Raw genomic sequence first — 20336 nt, 5'->3', positions numbered from 1 at the left:
AAGCTAAAAAGCTTGTCTTTGTAAGGGTTCCAAAAAACTGTGATTTTGAGGAGCAACAGATAATATTTTGGTTTTCATATGAATTATTTGGAAATACAATGGCTGATTATCAATGAAATACTATGTTATGCAATCTTTAAATCTGTGTGTTTGAAGATTAATAATCCATCTTGAGAAGTTGTTATGTGCATGATATAATTTTGTGATCAGTTATCTCTGTATTTCCCTTAATTATGGTTATCATTAGTTGTTAGAAGATTCACACGTATTGGTTTGCTTGATCCCCCTTGCCCTGTGAGGCATGAGAGAGTATCAATTAGCCTTCAGTATTGCTGAGTCTCTTCTATGCTTTGAATTAATGTTGTGAACATGTTTGTAAATCAAAGTCTATGAACTCTCATTAAATATTCTTTCAGAAAATTTTCTATGTTTACAGTTTTGAAGGCATTTATTTGTGTTGGTGAATGAATGCCGAAGCCTTTCAATGATTTCTGGTAAAAAGTATTATCATATTGTAGCGTCGTAAATTGTACGCACTTGCTAGGGTGGTACAATTTCACACCTAGTTTAGCACCCGCCTTGGCGCATTTTGCATTTTGCATTACATTTCCCCTGTAGCACTTAATTAATCAAATTAATTAGGTCTAAGGTTCTATTTCATCATCTTCCATATCATAAAGTTGGGCCCTTTCATTAAAGTGTGCCCTTTTCATTTTATTCCTCCTATACATCATTTAATCAAAAACCCTAATTAGGTCCTATTTTGAACTTGGGGGCTTGATTTCGGGGGTCAAAACATCTCGAAATCACCTGTAACTTTGGGATTCTCTCTAAAATCATCATATCTGACGGCCCTGAAAATTTGGTGAAAAGTTGTCGGGACCATGGCGCTCGGAGAGGACCATGGCGCCCGGAGTGCAACATGGTCCCGGACATTTTTCCCGAAATTTTAGGAGCACGATCCAATCATAAAATAAAGCTTAACCCCAAGAAATTGGTGGGATATTCAATCTCTAGGTCGGTCAAAATACGAATTTATGACCTAGGGTTTCATATATAAGAGCTCTCTTTCTTCATTTGAAAGGATCCGGAATTTTGGGTTTTCAGGAACCTCATATGCAGCAAAAGAGCAGATCTTGGAGGACTTCAACAACATTCAACATCCTTCTATCAAGGATTTATCAATTTCATTCATCCATTTAGGGCTTGGGGGACATTGAAGAACAATAGGAGATTACCGACTGAAGATTGGCTTGTACTCCTCCCTTGAGGGTTGGGTATGATTTCATGTTGTTTTCATGTCTTTGCATAAGCCTCAATATATCCTTTATTCATGCTTTAGATCACTTTGCATCTTGATTTAGAGCATTTACATTATCATTTACAAGCAATTAGGGTTTGCTTTCTTGCATTTAAGGACCTTGCACACACACTAGGTCTGCACACACAATACATTTTACAATACAACTTGGCTATTCGTGGAGGTGGAAATCACCGAAGTGGGGGTTTGACTAAGGCAAAACCCTATATAGCCGCCCAAACACCTTTTCAGATATAAGTGCAGGTTTCGGGACTCGGACGACGCCGCAGGTTGCAGATCCGGGAGAAGTAGACTGAGACCGACCTTCCTACCAAATTTCAGAGCAAAAGACCAGGACAGGGGCGTGGGGCACCCTGGTCCCTGGGATAGGGGCGCTGGGCGCCCTGGTCCTCCTGACAGACAGCATTTTCAACATTTTTGACAGCTTTTCCAGAGTGCAAAACAACAGTTTTCGGAGCAGTTTCAGGGGCAGAATCAGGACAGTGGCGCTCGCACCCCCGTCCCGAACATTTTCAGTCAGATTTTAACTCCGGGTACGCATTTGCATTCTTGTCTTGTCCTTGTGTTTACAGCTTTCCATCATTTAAGTTCAATTCTGTAATCTTGTTATTAGTTCATACTTGCACTTTGGGGTTAGGGATTGAACTTGCATTATTTTATCTTTCAATTACAACAAGGGAATATAAATCCTAATAGGTAGCCCATGGCTTTCTCTTCCACAAGAAGAAGTAGCCAATTGTGTGATACCTCTAGGCTCTTTCGTATTCCGCAAATGTGTGATTGAAAGTGAGATTAGGGCATGTTTGCTTAGTGTCACTTTTTCTCCCACACACATATCATTTGTGTAGTTAATTCATTGCAAATAATACGAGGAGCTGCCCTCTAATGCATAGGTTGAATTTTATTAATTCATCCAACTATTGGTAGTTTGTCTCCTTTTATAAAGGGCAAAATAGAGTTATATTTTTTCTTAAGGAAGATAATTGTTAAGATTTCAAAAAGGGGCAAATCTGTTTACTAACTGATTTTTGGTGACTCTGCTGGGGAGTCGGATCATAAGACTAGTCACCTAGTTGCAAGACTGGAGTTAAAGAGATATACTAGGTCCCAAAGAAGGGAGGGGGTAGCCGATTCTGTCTTTCAGGAGTTAGAAAACCTAAATTTTTAACCCACTTTTTCACCTCAAAGAAGAGCAAGAAGTAGTCCTCCTTCCCCATCACCATCATCTCCTGTGTCCTCAGTTTGTCAAGCTCAGACCTTGCATGGTATTTCTTTACCAAATATAATCAACCCAACTCCACTCAATATCATACTTCCAATGGCAGTAAATAATCCTTGGGGGTGCTGTAGGTCCATTGAAATTAGGTTTGAATCTCAATCCCTTACCCAAAGGTGCTAGAGATCACTTGCCAAAATTTAGTGGAGATGGAAAAATCACCGTTGATGAACACCTGATTGCATTCAATGTGGCTTGTGGGATAATAGCGGTTCAACATGAAGATGTCGCTGTGAGATTGTTTGTCTAGACACTAACTAGAGTAGCATCAGATTGGTTTTATCACTTACCAAATAGTGTGATAACCACTTGGCAAGATCTAAAACAAGGTTTGAGGCAAGGTTCAAAGTGGCTGAAGATGAACATTCTCTTCTCACTCAATTGGCTCAGTTAAAGAAAGAAACTCCAAAATCTATGAGGGACTTTGTAGCAAAATTTGATAAAATTGTGCACAAAATTCCAATTAATCAAAAACCCTCAAATGATAATCTTAGGTGTTTCTTCATCAATTATATGCCTTCAGAAATAGGTTTCCTAATTTGCAGGCAAAGAGTTGCAGATTTAAATGCTACCAAAACTCTTGCAGTTGAGTTGGAAGATGATTTAATCATGGGAGGTAAATGTAAAAGAGAAGTACAGACACCCATTTCCCAACCTTCAACTTCCTTTGACCCTGTAATCCAACGACTAATGAATGATGTAATTACCCTTAAAAGACAATTGCCTAAAGCCAACACCTCATACCCATCTCCCTATCAAGATGTACCTAGGAGGAATACAAACTAGTCTTTGGGCTATGGGAACAAGAGTCTGCAATTACCCCCTGCTCAGTAAAGATTAGCAATTGAAGCACCTCCACCTAAAGGGAGTATGTGTGTTTTTCATCTCACTGATGAAAATGATGGTAGTTCCTATCCTGAGATGGTGCATTATGCACAATTGATGAATTCTAAAGATACCTCAAATGAGTGGGGTGAAGAAGAGTCTTTAAACCAACCTGGCGACTTTGAAATCCATTCCCTTGAATACAAGTCTAATTCAGAAAGAGGAGGTGATATTTTGGTTACTTTAGAAGATCCTTCATGTGTTGTGCTCACAAGAAATCAAAAAAATATAAAACCTCAGGGTGCTTCTTCATCATCTGCTGTGGCTTTGAAAGGTAAGGGGATTGACTTAAAATTTCATAATAATGATCAAAAGTTGCAAAAAACCTCATTTTTAAGGCCCGTTGAAAAAGAACATTTGATATTATAGAATTTTGCAAATCTTCCCAAATTTAAATCACACCTGTCGAGTACCTTAAGCTAAATCCTAAAGAACTAGATAGGCTTGTACAGTTTGTAAAAGGGAATAATGTGCAACGGGCCAATGGAACACAACAGTTAGTAAATGCCATATTTTCCTCACATAGAAATGAATTGGTTCATCCTTCAATTTGTGAAAAGATACTTGAAATAATTTCTCTTCAAACAGATGATTCTATACCTTCCCTTGAGTCAAAACCAAAACCCTTTTACATATCATTATTCATAAATGGTCATAGGTTGAATAATTGTATTATAGATTCAGGTGCATTCGACAATATAATGCCCTCTGCAGTAGCCAAAGCATTAGGGCTATCCTTGACCAAAACCTTTGGCAGATGCTATTCTATAGATTTGAAACAAATTCCTCTACTAGGCCAAATTAAGGATGCTCAAGTAGTTCTTGCTTCTCACCCAGATAAAAGAATCAAGTTGACTATTCTGATAGTTGACATCCCAACTAGTTATGGCATGCTGCTAAGCTTTACTTTCTGTAGGGATTTAGGTGGTGAAATTAAAATGGATTGGTCTGAAGCCACAATTCCTGTTGGAAAACAATGAGTCATCTTGCAGCTTGAACCAAAGTCCAAATTCACTGTTTTTCCATCTTATGACCCTAAAGCCCAAATTCTGTATCATGATTGTCAATTTTGAAACTACATGATTTTGACTGATGATGAGGTAGTGGAAGATTCATCTCAACTTGAGGGAAAAGAAAGCCTGTGGTTAATGGAGTTTGATGGTAGTTGTGCAGCATCAGGTTTAGGCGTAGGGGTAGTGTTAATCCCACCTTCTGGCAATCATATTCCTTTCTCTTTTAAATTAGAATTCAAGAATACCAACAATACGACCGAGTATGAAGCTTTGTTGTTAGATTTAGCCAAAGCTAAGAGATTGGGGGTGAAACTCCTACGAGTTAAAGGAGATGCTGAACTGATTGTAAAACAGGTTAGAGGGTTGTTTAATGTTAAAAATGAAAGATTGAAACACTATCGGAATAGATTTTGGGACGAAATCGAAGATTTTGATGCATTTTCCATTGAAGCAATACCCAGGGAACTGAATTCAAAAGTGGATTCATTAGCAGTCTTAGCTTCATTGCTTGTACCACATCCTGAATTTTTTGATGACATTTATAGGGTAGAGTTGATATATCAGCCCAGTGTCCCAGAAAACTCAGATTTTTGGCAGGTGTTTGAAAGCGATAAACAAATCAATAATTTTATGCAAAGTGTAGACATGTTTTCTGCCATGTATTTTGAAGGTTCAGATACAGAGTGCAAAGAATTTTTGCTAGATTGAGCTAAGGAGTTGCTTGATGGAATCATGCAGCCAAAAGGAAACAAGATCCCTAAAGGGTTAGTTTCATTGGAGTTTCTGTTTGATCGTCATGATGCCTACAAGAAGAATAAAGGTGACAAGTCCCCGGAGGTTTAGGATATTGGAGGTTACGAAAAGATCAATATCGGAACCAAGAATGAACCTAAATATATCAATCTAGGAAAGTCTTGTATGCCTGCAGAAAAGGAGAAGTTCATTAGTCTCTTGTTCAAGTTCAAGGATGTGTTTGCTTGGTGCTATGATGATCTTAAAAATTTCAGAGAGGGAAAATTCCAGCATCAGATTCCCCTGAAACTTGGAGCAAGCCCTTTCTGGCAAAAGCTTAGAAGCTTCAATCCAAAAGTAGCTGAGGCTATATTTCAAGAAGTGGATAAGATGTTAAAAGACAAGATTATATATCCCATCCATCATTCTACATGGATAGCGAATATCGTACCTGTTAGGAAACAAAAAGGATAAATAAGGATCTATGTAGATTTTAGGAATCTAAATCAGGCCAGCTTAAAAGATAACTATCCATTACCAGCCATGGACCACATTCTACAAATAGTTTCAAGATCAGAGATGATGTCCATGCTTGATGGATTTTTAGGATATAACCAGATCAGTGTTCAGGATGATGATGAACATAAAACTACCTTTATTACTCCCTGGGGTACATTTGCATATAACTGAATGCCCTTCGGTTTGATTAACGCAAGAGCAACATTTTAGCATGCTATGGATTTATCCTTTGGTCACTTAAAGGATAAGATCATATTGTATATTTGGATGACTTAACAGTTTTCTCAAAAAGAAGAACGCATCACTTGCAGGACCTGAGACAAGTGTTACAAAGGTGCCGCGAGCATGGGGTATCCTTGAACCCGAAAAAGTCAGTATTTGGAGTTATAGAGGGTAATTTTCTCGGTCATATTGTTTCTAAGGAAGGGGTGAAAATAGATCCTGAGAGGGTAAGAGCAATTCAATAGCTAACTCTACCATCAAGTAGGAATGTCGTTGGATCCTTCTTTGGATAGGTAAATTTTCTAAGGAGGTTCATCCCAAATTTTGCAGAGACTACCAGATACATTGTGAATTTGATGAGTGAGAAATGAGATTTTAAATAGAATGAGGAGGGGAAGAAGGAATTTGAATCAATTAAGAATGCTATTGGTCATGCGCCTATTCTGGTTGATCCCAATTTTAGTAAGGATTTTGTTATTTACTGTTATGCCTCAGAGCACACTATGTCAGGAATTTTATTACAAAAGAATGAGGATAATGATGAAGTCTCGATATCATTCATGAGTGTACCACTGAAAAAGCATGAATTGAAGTATTCAATAATGAAAAAGAAAGCATATGCGGTTGTAAAGATAGTAAAATAGTTTAGGTATTATATAATCCATTCCCACGCTATTGTCTATGTACCTCATTCAGCAATCAAGAGTATATTAACAAAACAAGACATAGGATTGAATAATAGAGCCTCTTGGGTGTAAAAAATTCAGAAGTTCAACTTAGACATTAAGCCCACAAAGTTGGTAAGGGGGTAGGGTTTGTGCAGGCTGATTGTTGAGAGTAAGGAGGAAGTGACAGAGGAATTGCCTTTAGTCCTATTTGTTGGTCTTCAAGATTCCTGGTTCGCAGATGTATCTTATTATTTGACATATGGAGATTGCCCAGAACATCTTTCTGCAAAAGAGAAGAGGAACTTGAGACTAAAAGCTGCTAAGTATGTTATTTTTAATGATGTATTATATAAGAGGGGTTTGGATGGGACCTTCTTGCATTGTGTTGATAAACCACTTCAAGAGTCTCTGTTGAAAACATTTCATGATGAAGCCTGTGGTGATCATTTCTCTTCAACGGTGACTACCTACAAGATCTTGAGGAACTGTTATTATTGGCAAAAAATATTCAAGGATGCATATGCATGGGTGGCCAAGTGTGAAAAATGTAAGTTGTTCACAGGTAAATTGCAGCTTGCAGCATTACCACTTCGACCCGTGGTTGTGGATGAACCCTTCAAGCAATGGGGTCTGGATTTCATTGGTCCCTTAACACCTACCTCTAGTGCAGGACACGCCCATATATTGATAGCTACAGACTACTTCACTAAATGGGTTGAGGCCATTCCAGTATGAAAGACATCCTCAGAGGTTGTTTGTAATTTTCTGAAAGAGAACATTCTAGTTTGATGTGGGGTTCCATTAAAAATTGTGGCTGACAACGCTACTAATTTCTCTTCTCCTGAAATTTCCTTATTCTGCTATGACCATGGAATCTCCCTCGCTCACTCATTCAATTATTATCCTCAGGTAAATGGTCAAGATGAATCCAGTAATAAAAACCTCATTAATATCATGAAAAAATTAGTGAGTGAATTTTAAGGATTGGCATAAAAAGTTGTATGAAGCCCTTTGGGATGATCGTACATCACCAAAGAGGGCAATCAAGATGTCCCTATTTGAACTGGTCTATGGTGTAGGTGCTCAGGTAGAACTTCCTTTGGAGCTGGTAGCTACTAAGCTACAAACTGTCATTGAGGACGCTTATTTCTAGAATTCTCTAGAAAAGCTTATTATGCACTTGATGAGAATTGATGAAGAAAGGGATAAACTAGTGGACCGGTTAACAAAGCACTAGATGAGGGTGAAGAAGATATTTGACAAGCGAGAAAGGCTATGAAAGTTCATTCTAGGCTATCAGGTACTGCTCTGGGACAGAAGAAGAGAGCCCAAAGGAGCGCATGCCAAGTTTGAATCACTCTAGAAAGGACCATTCTTGATTCATGAGGTAAAAAGACCAAATTCTTTCAAACTTGCATATCTAGATGGTACTATTCTTCCTCTAACCTATAATGGTCAAGATTTGAAATTATATCAACTGTAAATGAGAGTCCCTCATGGTTTTGTATATAGTGTTTGGTTGATTTGCAGTTGTGTGTCTTTTCTATTTAGTTTCTGTTTGAGTCTTTAAATAAAGTCTGCTTGCAAAACCAGGGATTATGGAGTTCATTTCTAGTTCCTTCATAGTTCTCGTCCCTAGTCAAAGCCTATCTTAGTCCCCCCCCCCACAATTTTCTCTTTTGAGTGTTCATACTCGCAGGTTGTCTTTTGTTCCTTTTCTTTCGTCGGGTCGTTTGTTTTCCTTTGTACTTGAACCATTAAACTCTTTCTAAAAAGTTCAATAGGTTCAAGGTTCAAAGAGCATTTATGAAGAAAGTCATTTGTGGTCTTTGTTGTCGTGTGAGCAAGTGTGCTTTTGTTTTTTTTCGTCCTGAAGTTTTGAACCCGTTGAACTTTTTGTCAAATGGTTCAAGGTTCAAAATGCCTTTTGTGAGTCGTGGCAATGTATCGTTGTATAACGAGCGTGGGTCCATATGTTTTAAGTTGATTTGCAGTCTTGAACCTTGAACCAAATCTCAAGTGGTTCAAAGGGTTTAAGATTCTTGTTTAATAGTCCTTGTTGTCTCTCGTTCCTGGTATTCTTGTGTGTGCCACTCACTTGTTGTTATATTTCTTAAATGAACTTGAACCGTTGAACTTTTTGTCAAATGGTTCAAGGTTCATGAGTTCATTTCAAATCTAACTCTAAGGCTTTTTTGGATGAAAACGAAAGAAGCACGACAAGAAGGAATATTCCCTTTTCAGTAGTCATTTCACCATTACTTCTCACGCTTGGGTAAATCACGATGAAGCATGTGTGGCTTTATAGATATTTTCCCATCTGATTGAAGGAAGTGTATGAATTTATTTCCATAGTTGAGAAGATTGTAGTTGCCATACTTGAGCAAATTGGAGGCGCCGAAGGTAAAACTAGCTCTGATTTCTTGAGGAATATCCAGTTTTCATGGTGGTAATGGGTAAGTTTAGATGATTCTTCCTAAGCTGTATTTCTTTAAGTTTTGAAGATTTATCGGTATAGAAAGAAAAATCTCTAAATTGTTGGAGTAGGATTATGCCTTGTTTTAGAATTTCTTGGTTAAGAGTATAGATAGGTAGTATGAGGCCAATGCTACCGAAGCTTGGTCGGACCTCGTGTCTAGTGAGTATTTTAGCCAAATTAGAAGACACCTCCTTGGTTCATGTAGATTTAGGGGATTTCCTAGAAAGAACCAAGACCCTCTAACCTGTTCATTGATGGAGAAAATAGTTAAAAGAGTTCTTGTGGAAGCTGATGCGTTCCCGCTTATCGCACCATGTCTGGATTTAGTGATGGCTTGCATGAACATATATGACACAGAGAACAGATGCATCAAAAATAGTAATGGTGAGTTGCTAGTCAGTATCAATAGAGAAACAGTAATGGCGGCAATGGGTATTCCACACAAGGACGAATATGAGGACTGGACCATTGGGAATTCATATGCCTATTTCTCAGAAAAGAAGAGCAAGTACAAGAGTGTAATTGCTAGGAATTGGCTCCTGAAAAATTCAGAAAGGAGGGTCATGGTTACCAAAGCCCCTGACTAGAGAGCACTTCATCATAGAAGTGTGGGATATTGTGATACTTTTAAACAGAGTGAAGGGAAACTCACATTCCTTCTACTAGGAGGATTGGATGTACTTTTTCATTTAAGTGGTTTTATCTGATGACAGGTATATAGATTGGTCTTAGGTAGTTGCAGAGAGACTTCATGAAGGATTGAGAAATTTTGTGGGGATGTCAAGGTTTTATATGTCTTCTTATCTTTTCTAAATTTTAGCTTGCACAAGGGATTGGCTTGGTCTACCTAACGAACCTTGGATAGATGGGATGAGGGTGTATAAATATTATCCCCTATTACAACAACAAAGACATATCAAGCAAATTGATAGGTGTAATGAAGTCTTCACGGGAAGACTTGCCTTTGAGCTCCAGGGTGATGCGAATAGGAGAATGTCTATTCAAGCAATGGAATTTGTGAGCATATATTGTAGCTTCTTTATTCAATTTCCTAGATTTACTTACCTTCGGGTAGGTGGTTTTGAGGGCCAACCATTCAAGCTGCCTAGGTATGCTTTTGACAGTTATGTGCTTATAGAGGTAAGCAGGTAGCTAGCCTACATTGATAAAAGATTAGGAACAAAGGGCGAGTCTAGAGTTGTATTTCTTGTTGAACTTGAATACTATAGCTGCAAATCTATATCAGATGCCCTGAACCTGGAACTAGAATTCAAAAGGATGAACCTGCAGCCATATGTGGCAAGGCAAAAGTTTGACAGTAGGGGTTGTGTAATGGAAAACCTAAATGTAGATAATCATTTTTGTCATGAACCTCAGTTAGAGGATTACTAGGAGAAATGTAGTGATGAGTATGAGGTAAGGAAGAGATTGTGGTCCAGGTTCACTTTCCAGCAAATAACTACCAAGAAGCTTCCAATTAATATATCTGGAGTATCAGAAGATATAGGGGAGGATGTCCTAGATCCTAGGTTCGACACAGAGGTTCAAAGAAAACTAATTCCAGAAATTGATTGCAATAAAAAGGAGGATGACAGTATTCAAGATATAACCTTCAATGTTGTGAGGAGAATAGAAAGATGGTTGAGAAACCAAAAGTTTAAGGAGGGACCTCACATGTCCTTGCATGAACTAAGAATTGACTCACACATTGTGACTCAATCTCCCATTTCTTTCACTAACAAAATTGCTAATGTTGTAGGTGTTTTGAGACCTATGTTTGAGAAAATTCAACCTAGGAGATCAAAGAGGTCACCATTCGGTCTCATGGTTGCTCGAGTAACTCGGTCCAGGAGTAAAAAGAAGAGAAGGGAGCCCATTCTGAAATAGGTTGTTGTAGACCTAGACTCTAGTGAGGAGTTTGAACAAACATTGGATCTATAGGATCAAGATGAGCCCAAGATGAAGGAAATGGACACGAGTAAGGAAGAGTAAATCCGACAAGATCCCATGAACACCTTGGTCATTGTCACTTCACCAGACATACAGACAACTCCGCCACCTAAGGACCCTGCAAATGCACCAAGATTGTTAGAAGCTATTGTTGGAAAGAAATGGAGTGTGGTATTGGTTACAATCCCAATGGAGGACATGGTTAACAGATGTTTGGGAAAGGAATCAAAGACAAAGAAACTCAAAACGCAGGCAATGCTTGATGTAGATGAAGCAACAGGTCACTGGACGACCAAAATAGCCAAACCAATCCCAGGAAAGGATGTAGACAAATCTGTTGAGGAGGATTTTATAGTTGAGAAGATAGATCTGGGAGTTGCTTCATGTGCTGTGGATGTTAGGCATTTGGAATCATCTGCGAAGAGGATAATTTCAATAATGTGGAAGGATGAAAAAGACAAAAGAGTACTAAACCAAGTTGTTACCTAGCTGGTTGAATATATCAATGCCATCCACAATCCAAACCCCCAACCATTGTCACAGATACCAGTATCATTCGGCCCTTAATCTTCAGCCAACCAGAAAATGCTAGACCAGGTTCAAAGGAACATGGTAGTTACAGAAATGTTCAATAAATGGTTGGACCTGCTAATACAATAGGGATCAGATTATATCATTAATCTGGTGAAAGTTTATAAAGATGAAGAATCTGTGAGCAAGGAGCTAGAACCGGATACAGTGACTTGGGAGAAGGAAAGGGTCAAATGGGTAGCAATCCTTGCACAAATGAATGATATACAAAAATATGGGGTGATGAAATTCTTGGCTGAAAAACTAGTAGAGAACTTGGATGACAATGTGTTGTATGTGTCAAGAATGTGGAGTGGCGCAACTCGATCATGAAGCAAGGTCACGAAGAATCCACTAAATTGCTCAGAGGATTGACAGACTTGATTGATACAATGCAGAAGGATCTCAAATGCATTGACATCCATCTCATAAAGGATGGCGCCAAGACAATTGAGGAATCTGTGGACATGACCAAGGTCTTTCAAGAGAGGATTCAATTCATTCAAATGATGAAATATTTGACCATAGATGACTTCTCAAAGGTGGAAAGAATTGAATCAATGATCATAGTTTGTCCTAACCATTTGGAGGTTCACAAGGCAAAAGTAGCACAGGTAAACATGGACAAAGAGGTGTGGAAGCAGAGAATCCAACACATTGATCTTCCTTATTTTTAGGTCATCCTAAACTTCTCGGTGGTGCACCTGGAATGATGTGGTTTTGTGGAAAAGGAGGATAGATCCGTAACCTCCTCTACCACAGTGGAAGCATAGTTGATCCAAAGATGAAGTGCCAACCTCCTAGTGGCTATTGATTTAGTTTTCTTTCTCGTTGTTTTAAACGGTTTCTTTTACTTTGATCAAAAGTAAATGTAATTTGATTATGTAAAAAATATGAGCCTCGAGGCTACTTAAGCTGAAAAGCTTGTCTTTGTAAGGGTTCCAAAAAACTATGATTTTGAGGAGCAACAGATAATATTTTGGTTTTCATATGAATTTTTTGGAAATACAATGGCTGATTATCAATGAAATACTATGTTATACAATCTTTAAATCTGTGTGTTTGAAGATTAATAATCCTTCTTGAGAAGTTTTTATGTGCATGATATAATTTTGTGATCAGTTATCTCTGTATTTCCCTTAATTCATCGTTATCATTAGTTGTTAGAAGATTCATACATATTGGTTTGCATGATCCTCCTTGCCCTATGAGGCATGAGAGAGTATCGATTAGCTTTTAGTATTGTTGAGTCTCTTCTATGCTTTGAATTAATGTTGTGAACATGTTTGTAAATCAGAGTCTGTGAAATCTCGTTAAATATTCTTTCAGAAAATTTTCTATGTTTACAGTTTTGAAGGCATTTATTTGTGTTGACGAATGAATGCTGAAGCCTTTCAATGCTTTCCGGTAAAAAGTATTAGCATATCATTTGTGTAGTTAATTCATTGCAAATCATATGAGGAGCTGCCCTCTAATGCAGAGGTTGAATTTTATTAATTCTTCCAACTGTTGGTAGTTTGTATCCTTTTATAAAGGGCAAAACAAAGTTATATTTTTGCTTAAGGAAGATAATTGTTAAGATTTCAAAAATGGGTTAATCTGTTTACCAACACTATGTAATCCAATAGTTAGGATTGAACCGATATGTTTGTAATCTCTATGAGATTTGTTGGTTTTGTGATGTGTTACCGACCTATTGTATTTACTTATAAGGTCGATGAGTTGTTTTGTAATAGTGTTGGCAATTTTGTTAAGTGTGGTAGTATGACTATCGCTAAACCAGAAGGAGTGTCTGCAAAATGTTTTGAAGGCAGATAGGAGCATAAAAGGATTTGACTAAGCAAGATAGTGCTATTACCAGATCAACCAAAACCCTGTTGTTCTCTAACCATTACAACAGTTAAATCCCCTTACTGGGTAAGCTTCAACAGGCTTGGTGCTGTTTAAATCCTCTTACCAGGTGATCCATTAGCTTGGATTTGAAATCCTCTATCAATGTTACTCCTAACAAAGTATTTCCTTTAATAGGGTATTATAGTCAATCCCTTAACCGGGTGGTCCCTAACTGGATCTGTTCTTAATAGGACATTATTGTATAAGATTCTAACAAGGCTTGGCTCCTAACAGGGCAAACTTCAGAAGAGTTGAAAATACTTGTGGGTATTCATCCCCTCTGTGGTTTTTCCCATTTGAGTTTCCATGTCAAAAATTATTGTGTCAAGTGGTGAATGATTTTGTGGTTATGTTTTGATATGATTGATATGCTAACTAGTAAATGCACTTAGATATAATTAGATGAACGAAAGTGATATGAAATGAGCTATTACTGATGTTAGTAAAGTGGTTTAATGTTTTGGTTAAATGGTATAAGAGTATCAGGTCTATTACACTGTATTATTGATGTTTTTCTCAACTGATAATGTTTGACAACGGAGTATCAGTTTTTGTTACAGTGTCTAAACCGGTTAGTTCAGTGATTGATTTATGAGTTGGGATTAAGTTTGGTGAAAGTTTAGTTTGTTTTCTATTTACTGATTCACCCCCCCTCTCAGTAGTTGATTAGATTCTTATTAATTCATCATATTATCAATTGGTATTAGAGTATTTCAAGTCCTCTTGTGTTTAAGCCTATTAGCTTGAGGTAAAGATCTAGAAGAACATGATGAAGAAAGAAGGTCTAAAATTCAATAGGGAAAACTATAGAATCTGGAGTGATAGGATGAAGATCTATATCAAGAGCTTAGGAAGTCAATATTGGGAACATGTTGTTACTAAATATAACTTGCCTATTGGGATTTTGTCATATGATCAAAAGAAGGAGCAACATGAGAATAATCAAGCATTGGAGGCTATTATTAGTTCCTTGTCTGATTCAGGGTATGTTGATGTCCATGGATTGGAGACTACATTCAAAGTGTGGAGGAAACTGGAGGATATCTATAGCCATGACGAGCATGTTAAGATTGCCAAATATGAGAGTCAGAAAGGTAAATTTGAAGATATGCAGATGGCTGAAGGAGAGAACATTCAACTGTATGGTCCAAAGATCAAGGAGATAGTCAGTGAAATCAAAGTGCTAGTGGTATAGTGGAGGATACCACAGTGGTTAGAAAGGTGTTGAGAACCCTTCTACCGGTCTACACTATCCGAGTTGCAGCCATTCATGAACTCAAGTTTATTGATAAATCAAAGGCAACTCTTGACTCCATCATTGGTAAATTAACTACATTTGAATTAAATGGGTTTGATGGATCTGTTCAGAGATTGGAGTCTGCATTCAAAGCTTCAGTTTCAAATCCACCGATAAGGAAAAGCAGAGAAGCTAGTTATAGTCATGAGTCTTGATCCAACAAAGAGGTTGATGATGAAGACAGTCTGATTGAGTTTGAAGCATTGTTGGCCAAGCGGTTACCCAGAGGTACCGGTAAGTACAAAGGTAAATTACCTTTGAAGTGTTTTGCATGTAACCGGATTGGACATATTGTTGCTAACTGTCCAAATGGAGATAATGAGAAGAAACATGAGAAGTTTAAGAAGTACACAGGCAAAGGTAAAAGAGATTGTCTCATTACAGTAGATGGAGGAATTATAGATGATGAATCTGAAGAAGATACCAATGAGTACATTGTCTTTGTTTTCATTAAAGAAGAGACATCAGATCAGAAGGCATTAGTCTCTCGCATGGATAGTTCTGATGATTGGATTAAAAATAGTGGTTGTTCATACCACATGACTGGTGACCGGAGTAAGTTTCTTACTTTGAGAGAGTTTGATGGAGGTGTTGTGAGATTTGGGAATGACTCATCCTACATGGTAAAAGGAAAGGGAACCATCTCTTTGAATTGTAAAAGTAGTGCAGATGATGTCTACTAGGTTGAAGTACAAAAACACAATCTTTTGAGTGTTGTTCAACTCAATGACAAAGGTTATCCACTAGAATTCAACAATGGGATGTGCAAAATTTATGGAAGCAAAGGTCAACTGATTGCAATCGGCAAGAAGACAAAAGGTAACTTGTTTCATTTAAGTTCTAAAGTCAACAGTTGTTTAATTGCAAAAGTAGAAGATAGTTGGCTTTGGCATCAAAGATTCTGTCATGTAAATTTTGATAACATTATAAAAGTCAGTAAGTCCAAATCAGTAAGAGGTTTTCCTTAGTTGGACAAACCGGTGAATGCTTTGTGTAAGGAATGTTAGTTAGGGAAGATGACATCCTCAACTTTCAAGAGCAAATCATTTTCAGCAGAATATTTGATAGATTTGGTTCATACCGACCTTTGTGGACCAATAAGGACTAGGAGTATTCAAGGTGATTGGTATTTCATGATTTTTACTAATGATTGCTTAAGAATTATGTGGGTCACATTCTTGAAGGACAAAGCAGAAGCCTTTAGCAAGTTTAAGACATTCAAAGCCTTAGTTGAAAAAGAAAGTGGTAAGTATATAAAGTGCTTAATTACTGATCAAGGTGGTGAATTTACTTTAGGGGAATTCACTAGATACTATGAAGATAATGGAATTAAGAGGCAACTTTCTGCACCGAGGACACCACAACAGAATGGTATTGCAGAAAGGAACAACTGACCAGTTGTTGAAGCTGCTAGGACTATGCTAATATAAGGAGGTGAAGCTAAGACATTCTGGAGAGAATCTATTAGCACAACTGTCTACACAATGAACCAGATATTGGTTAAAAGATGTAAGCATAAAACTCCTTATGAATACTAGTATGGTAGATCACCTAATGTGAGTTACTTTAAGATTTTTGGTAGCAGCTATTTTATCAAAATAGGTGACTATATTGGTAAGTTTGATGCTAAGATTGATGAAGGCATATTTATTGGTTACTCCACCAAGAGAAAAGCCTAGAAATGTTACAACATCCGGACAAAGAAGATCATTGAAAGTACTAATGTCCGAGTGGATGAGTTTCCTGAAGATTAAGGAGAAATTAGTAAGGAGGAGGAAGATGAAACTTACATTTTGATTTTGGAACCAGAACCGGTGAAGCCAAAATTTGGTGAAATGAATAGCACAGCAACACCGGTTCAACCAGAACAGGTAGATTCTACAGAAGATGAAGAAAGTGAAGAAGAAGAAGAAGAACCTGATGATCATGGTCATGTTATTCCAAGGTATGTTAGACTCAATCATAATTCTAATTAGATTATTGGATATAAAGATGCTGGTGTGTTAACCAGAAGAAGAATAAGAGATAATTCTTGTATGATCTCCACAATTGAGTCTAAAACAACAAAAGAAGCTTTTGGAGATGATCACTCGATCAAAGCTATGGAAGAAGAACTTGACCAAATTGAGAAGAACAATACCTAGACACTAGTACCTAGACCGGAGAACAAAAATGTAATAGGTACAAAATGGGTTTTCAAGAATAAACTGAATGAAGATGGAGTAGTGGTCAGAAATTAAGCCAGATTGGTATGCAAATGATATGCACAAGAAGAAGGTGAAGACTATGGTGAGACATTTGCACTAGTTGCAAGATTGGAAGGAGTTAGGACTCTACTTGCATTCGCAACATATAGAGGATTCAAAGTATATCAGATGGATGTGAAGTCAACATTCCTAAATGGAATATTGGAAGAGGAAGTCTACATTGAACAACCATATGGTTATGCTTAAACAGTAGAAAAAGACATGGTGTGCAAATTGCATAAGGCATTATATGGACTAAAGCAAGCACCAAGAGCATGGTATGAAAGATTGCACTCACCCTTGGTGAAGATAGGTTTTCAGAGAACTAGTGAAGACAACAACATATATCTCAAGTCAGAAGGAGATAAGATACTGCTATGCGAAGTATTTGTGGATGATATCATTTTTGGAGGAAATGATGACATGTGCCATGGTTTTTCTGATGAGATGTGTTAGTCTCAAATTTTGATTTCCCTTCTATCCTTCCTGTAAGAAATAAATCAACTCTGTCTGCATATGAAAAGATCAGGGAAATAGAACTTAAGAGTAACATATAACAAGGTTTTCAGACCTTCTACACTTTGAACTTATCCAAAGTTTAGGTGGGTATACCTTCTGTGACTACTTTCACACTTTAAAATTAAGATCCACAGTAAACCAGTGCTAAAAAACTTGTGGATTTCATCACCTCAATGAAACTGAAACACTAAAAGAAAAACTTGTATTCATTTTTAGTATTGATCTTCAAGAAAGATAGAAAGAAATCCTACAATCTGGTACCAGTGCCTTATCCAGGCCACAAAGTCACCTAAATCAAGTAAGAGTTTTCAAAACTGAACATTCTTATACAATTCATCACTTTGGCTTTCATGAACCCCATACATGCCTAACATATACATAGGTCCTTTCCCACTTAACTAAAACAATTCATCAGATGCAAAGCAACAAACAGTTGATCTACTGATAGAAATATTTCATGCACATTTAATCCCTCTCCTAAAGAGAAAAGCTAGAAACATCTCTATAAGATTGCCTTACAATCCATGCACATTTGAATAACCCTAGAATACTCAAAATAAAACTAGCAAATTAATGAATGCACACCAGAAGACAACACGGATTTAGGCCTAAAAAGTATTGATCTGTATTTTCATATTCATTTTGAAAATGTTACATAATTCAAAGTAATCTCTGAGAGAACCAAAAAAAAACCTAGATATATTTTTCCAAAGGTTGTTTACAAAATTCTTGTGATCCCTCAAAATGAGAAGAATAGAGACTAAGAAGAAGAGGGAAAAGATTAGGTCTGCAACCAAAATTGCCAGATGCCTTCTTCCCTAACTGAAAAGTATTCCGTTCTCCTTCCCATGGAAACTGCTCTTAGAATGTCGAATATTTGTTGAAACAAACTTCATGAATGGATTCCTCATTTCTAGGGCTTTCAAACGGTATACAATACTGGCCATTTTTGGTAAAAATTAGCCTCTGAGCAAATTAATCACTCATGTGCCTCTGTCATCTAAATTTTCTGAATTTTCTATATAGTCTCAACTATATATTTAATGTGATTTTAACTTTGTTTTTTCTTTGATTTTGGCCTTGACGTCCTACCACGTTGTAGTCTCCAATTGGTTGATGGGATCCAATGGGATGATACCTCATTGATTAGCCACCTGGACTACCTTGTCACTGCCACCTATGCACCATTGGACTGTCATCTGTATGCCACATCATCACCACGTCATCACCACCTATGCACCATTGGACAGGACCCGTGAGCTGGACCTCAACCTGGACCCGCCACTTGTCTTTCGCCATTTTGCAATGGCTAATAGAAGTGCACCTTCGGGCTTTGAAATCGTGTAGGCCATCAGATCTTCCAAACTTGCTCACTATTTAACCTTCAATTTTCCTGAGTTTTTTGCTGTTTCAGAGAGCTTAACTGGCGAGCACCTTTTGCTTGCAAATCAACGCCGACCGTCAATCTCCTTGGGATATGCTCGATCTTTAACTCACCGTTTCTCTATAAAACTCACCTGCCTCAGAATCTGTGCTTGCATGGGGTCCACCTAGTCACCACCTGTCGACCTCCTTGGTCACCTTGAGAAGTGCACCCACGCACGTGGGGTCCACTTGGGCACCCAACCAGAGTGATTCGTCAAAAGCCTCTTGAGTCTTTGACATATTACTTTTGTGGAGTCTTCATTATAAATAGCAAAAGTTTTCATTCCCCAGCAAATGTGGGGTATTGCCTTTTGTTTGAAACTGCACTTTTGAAGGCTTTTAATGGTGCCAATGGTGTTCGCTTGAGTTTTTGAAAGATTGATCTTTGTATCCTTGTACATTATCACTGTATTCTTCCTGAGTATTATTATCCCACGCTCCCTCTCTAAATCATTGGAATCCATAGTTTCTTTCATGAGCCAAAAAAATGACTATCAACACCTTCTACGTAGGAGGGAGGATTGATTTCATTTTGCATTTGTTTTAATCTCTCTGCAGCTTTAGACATGCCCACGCAGAGGAGGGAGGATTGGAGATATTCCTGCAAACTGCAGTTGTTGAAAGTTTAGAATGCCCTTTGCTTTGGTTTTAACGTTGCTTCTCCTCCACCACACATAGGAATTAACATTGGTGTTTGCATTTGCTCGGAGATTTCTGCAGATTTCACACATGCCCACGCAGAGATTTATGCCAATGTACACTTGCTGCAAACTGAAAACCCCCATGTGACCTGCCACGTTGACATTGCTTGAAAGTTTCAATTTTCCCTTTTCATTAACCACGCTGGAGAGGATGCACTATGGCACGTGAGTTTTGGATGATGGCAAGGGGGAAAAACACCTGTAAAATTGTAGTTGCTGAAGGGCTCAACGCTGCCCCCATTTAAAAACCACACACCCTCCCACTCTCCGCGCTAAACTCCACACACCACGTAGGGGGGGTTATTGGATTTGATTTGGTTAAATGCTTTTTAACATGCTCTGCACCATACTGATTTGAAAGTTTCATTTGGCTTTATCTCCATTGCGGTGGGGGTTATGCTTGCCAATGGCACTTGCTGGAGGTTTTAGCATTAACTTCTACCAATTGCATTTGTATAAAGTTTAATGTGCCTCCAAACACCATGCCAACTACTGATTTCCTCCTTCCATTGCATTAGTTTGAAGGTTTGAAAACCTTTCCCATGCTAAAGACCTACGACATGGAGGATTTGAGGAGGCCATGGAATTTGGGCTTCATGCTCTACAACTGAAACCCCAAT

General features: G+C 37.9%; 1 protein-coding gene across 1 annotated transcript; it reads left to right on the top strand.

Annotated features, from left to right (window-relative positions):
• Nucleotides 1-4561: 4561 nt before the first annotated feature.
• On the top strand, nt 4562-5203 carry LOC131876779 (uncharacterized). The gene has a single exon (XM_059222265.1). The coding sequence runs from the start codon at nt 4562-4564 to the stop codon at nt 5201-5203; it is 642 nt and encodes a 213-aa protein (XP_059078248.1).
• The last annotated feature ends 15133 nt before the right edge of the window (nt 5204-20336 follow it).

The sequence above is a fragment of the Cryptomeria japonica genome, chromosome 6 (genome assembly GCF_030272615.1).
Source record: "Cryptomeria japonica chromosome 6, Sugi_1.0, whole genome shotgun sequence".
Taxonomy (NCBI): Eukaryota; Viridiplantae; Streptophyta; class Pinopsida; order Cupressales; family Cupressaceae; genus Cryptomeria; species Cryptomeria japonica.
This window is presented reverse-complemented; position numbering and strand designations above follow the sequence as displayed.

Excerpts from the sequence above, each read along its gene's own strand:
- LOC131876779 (XM_059222265.1), top strand. The coding sequence starts at position 4,562 with ATGATTTTGACTGATGATGAGGTAGTGGAAGATTCATCTCAACTTGAG.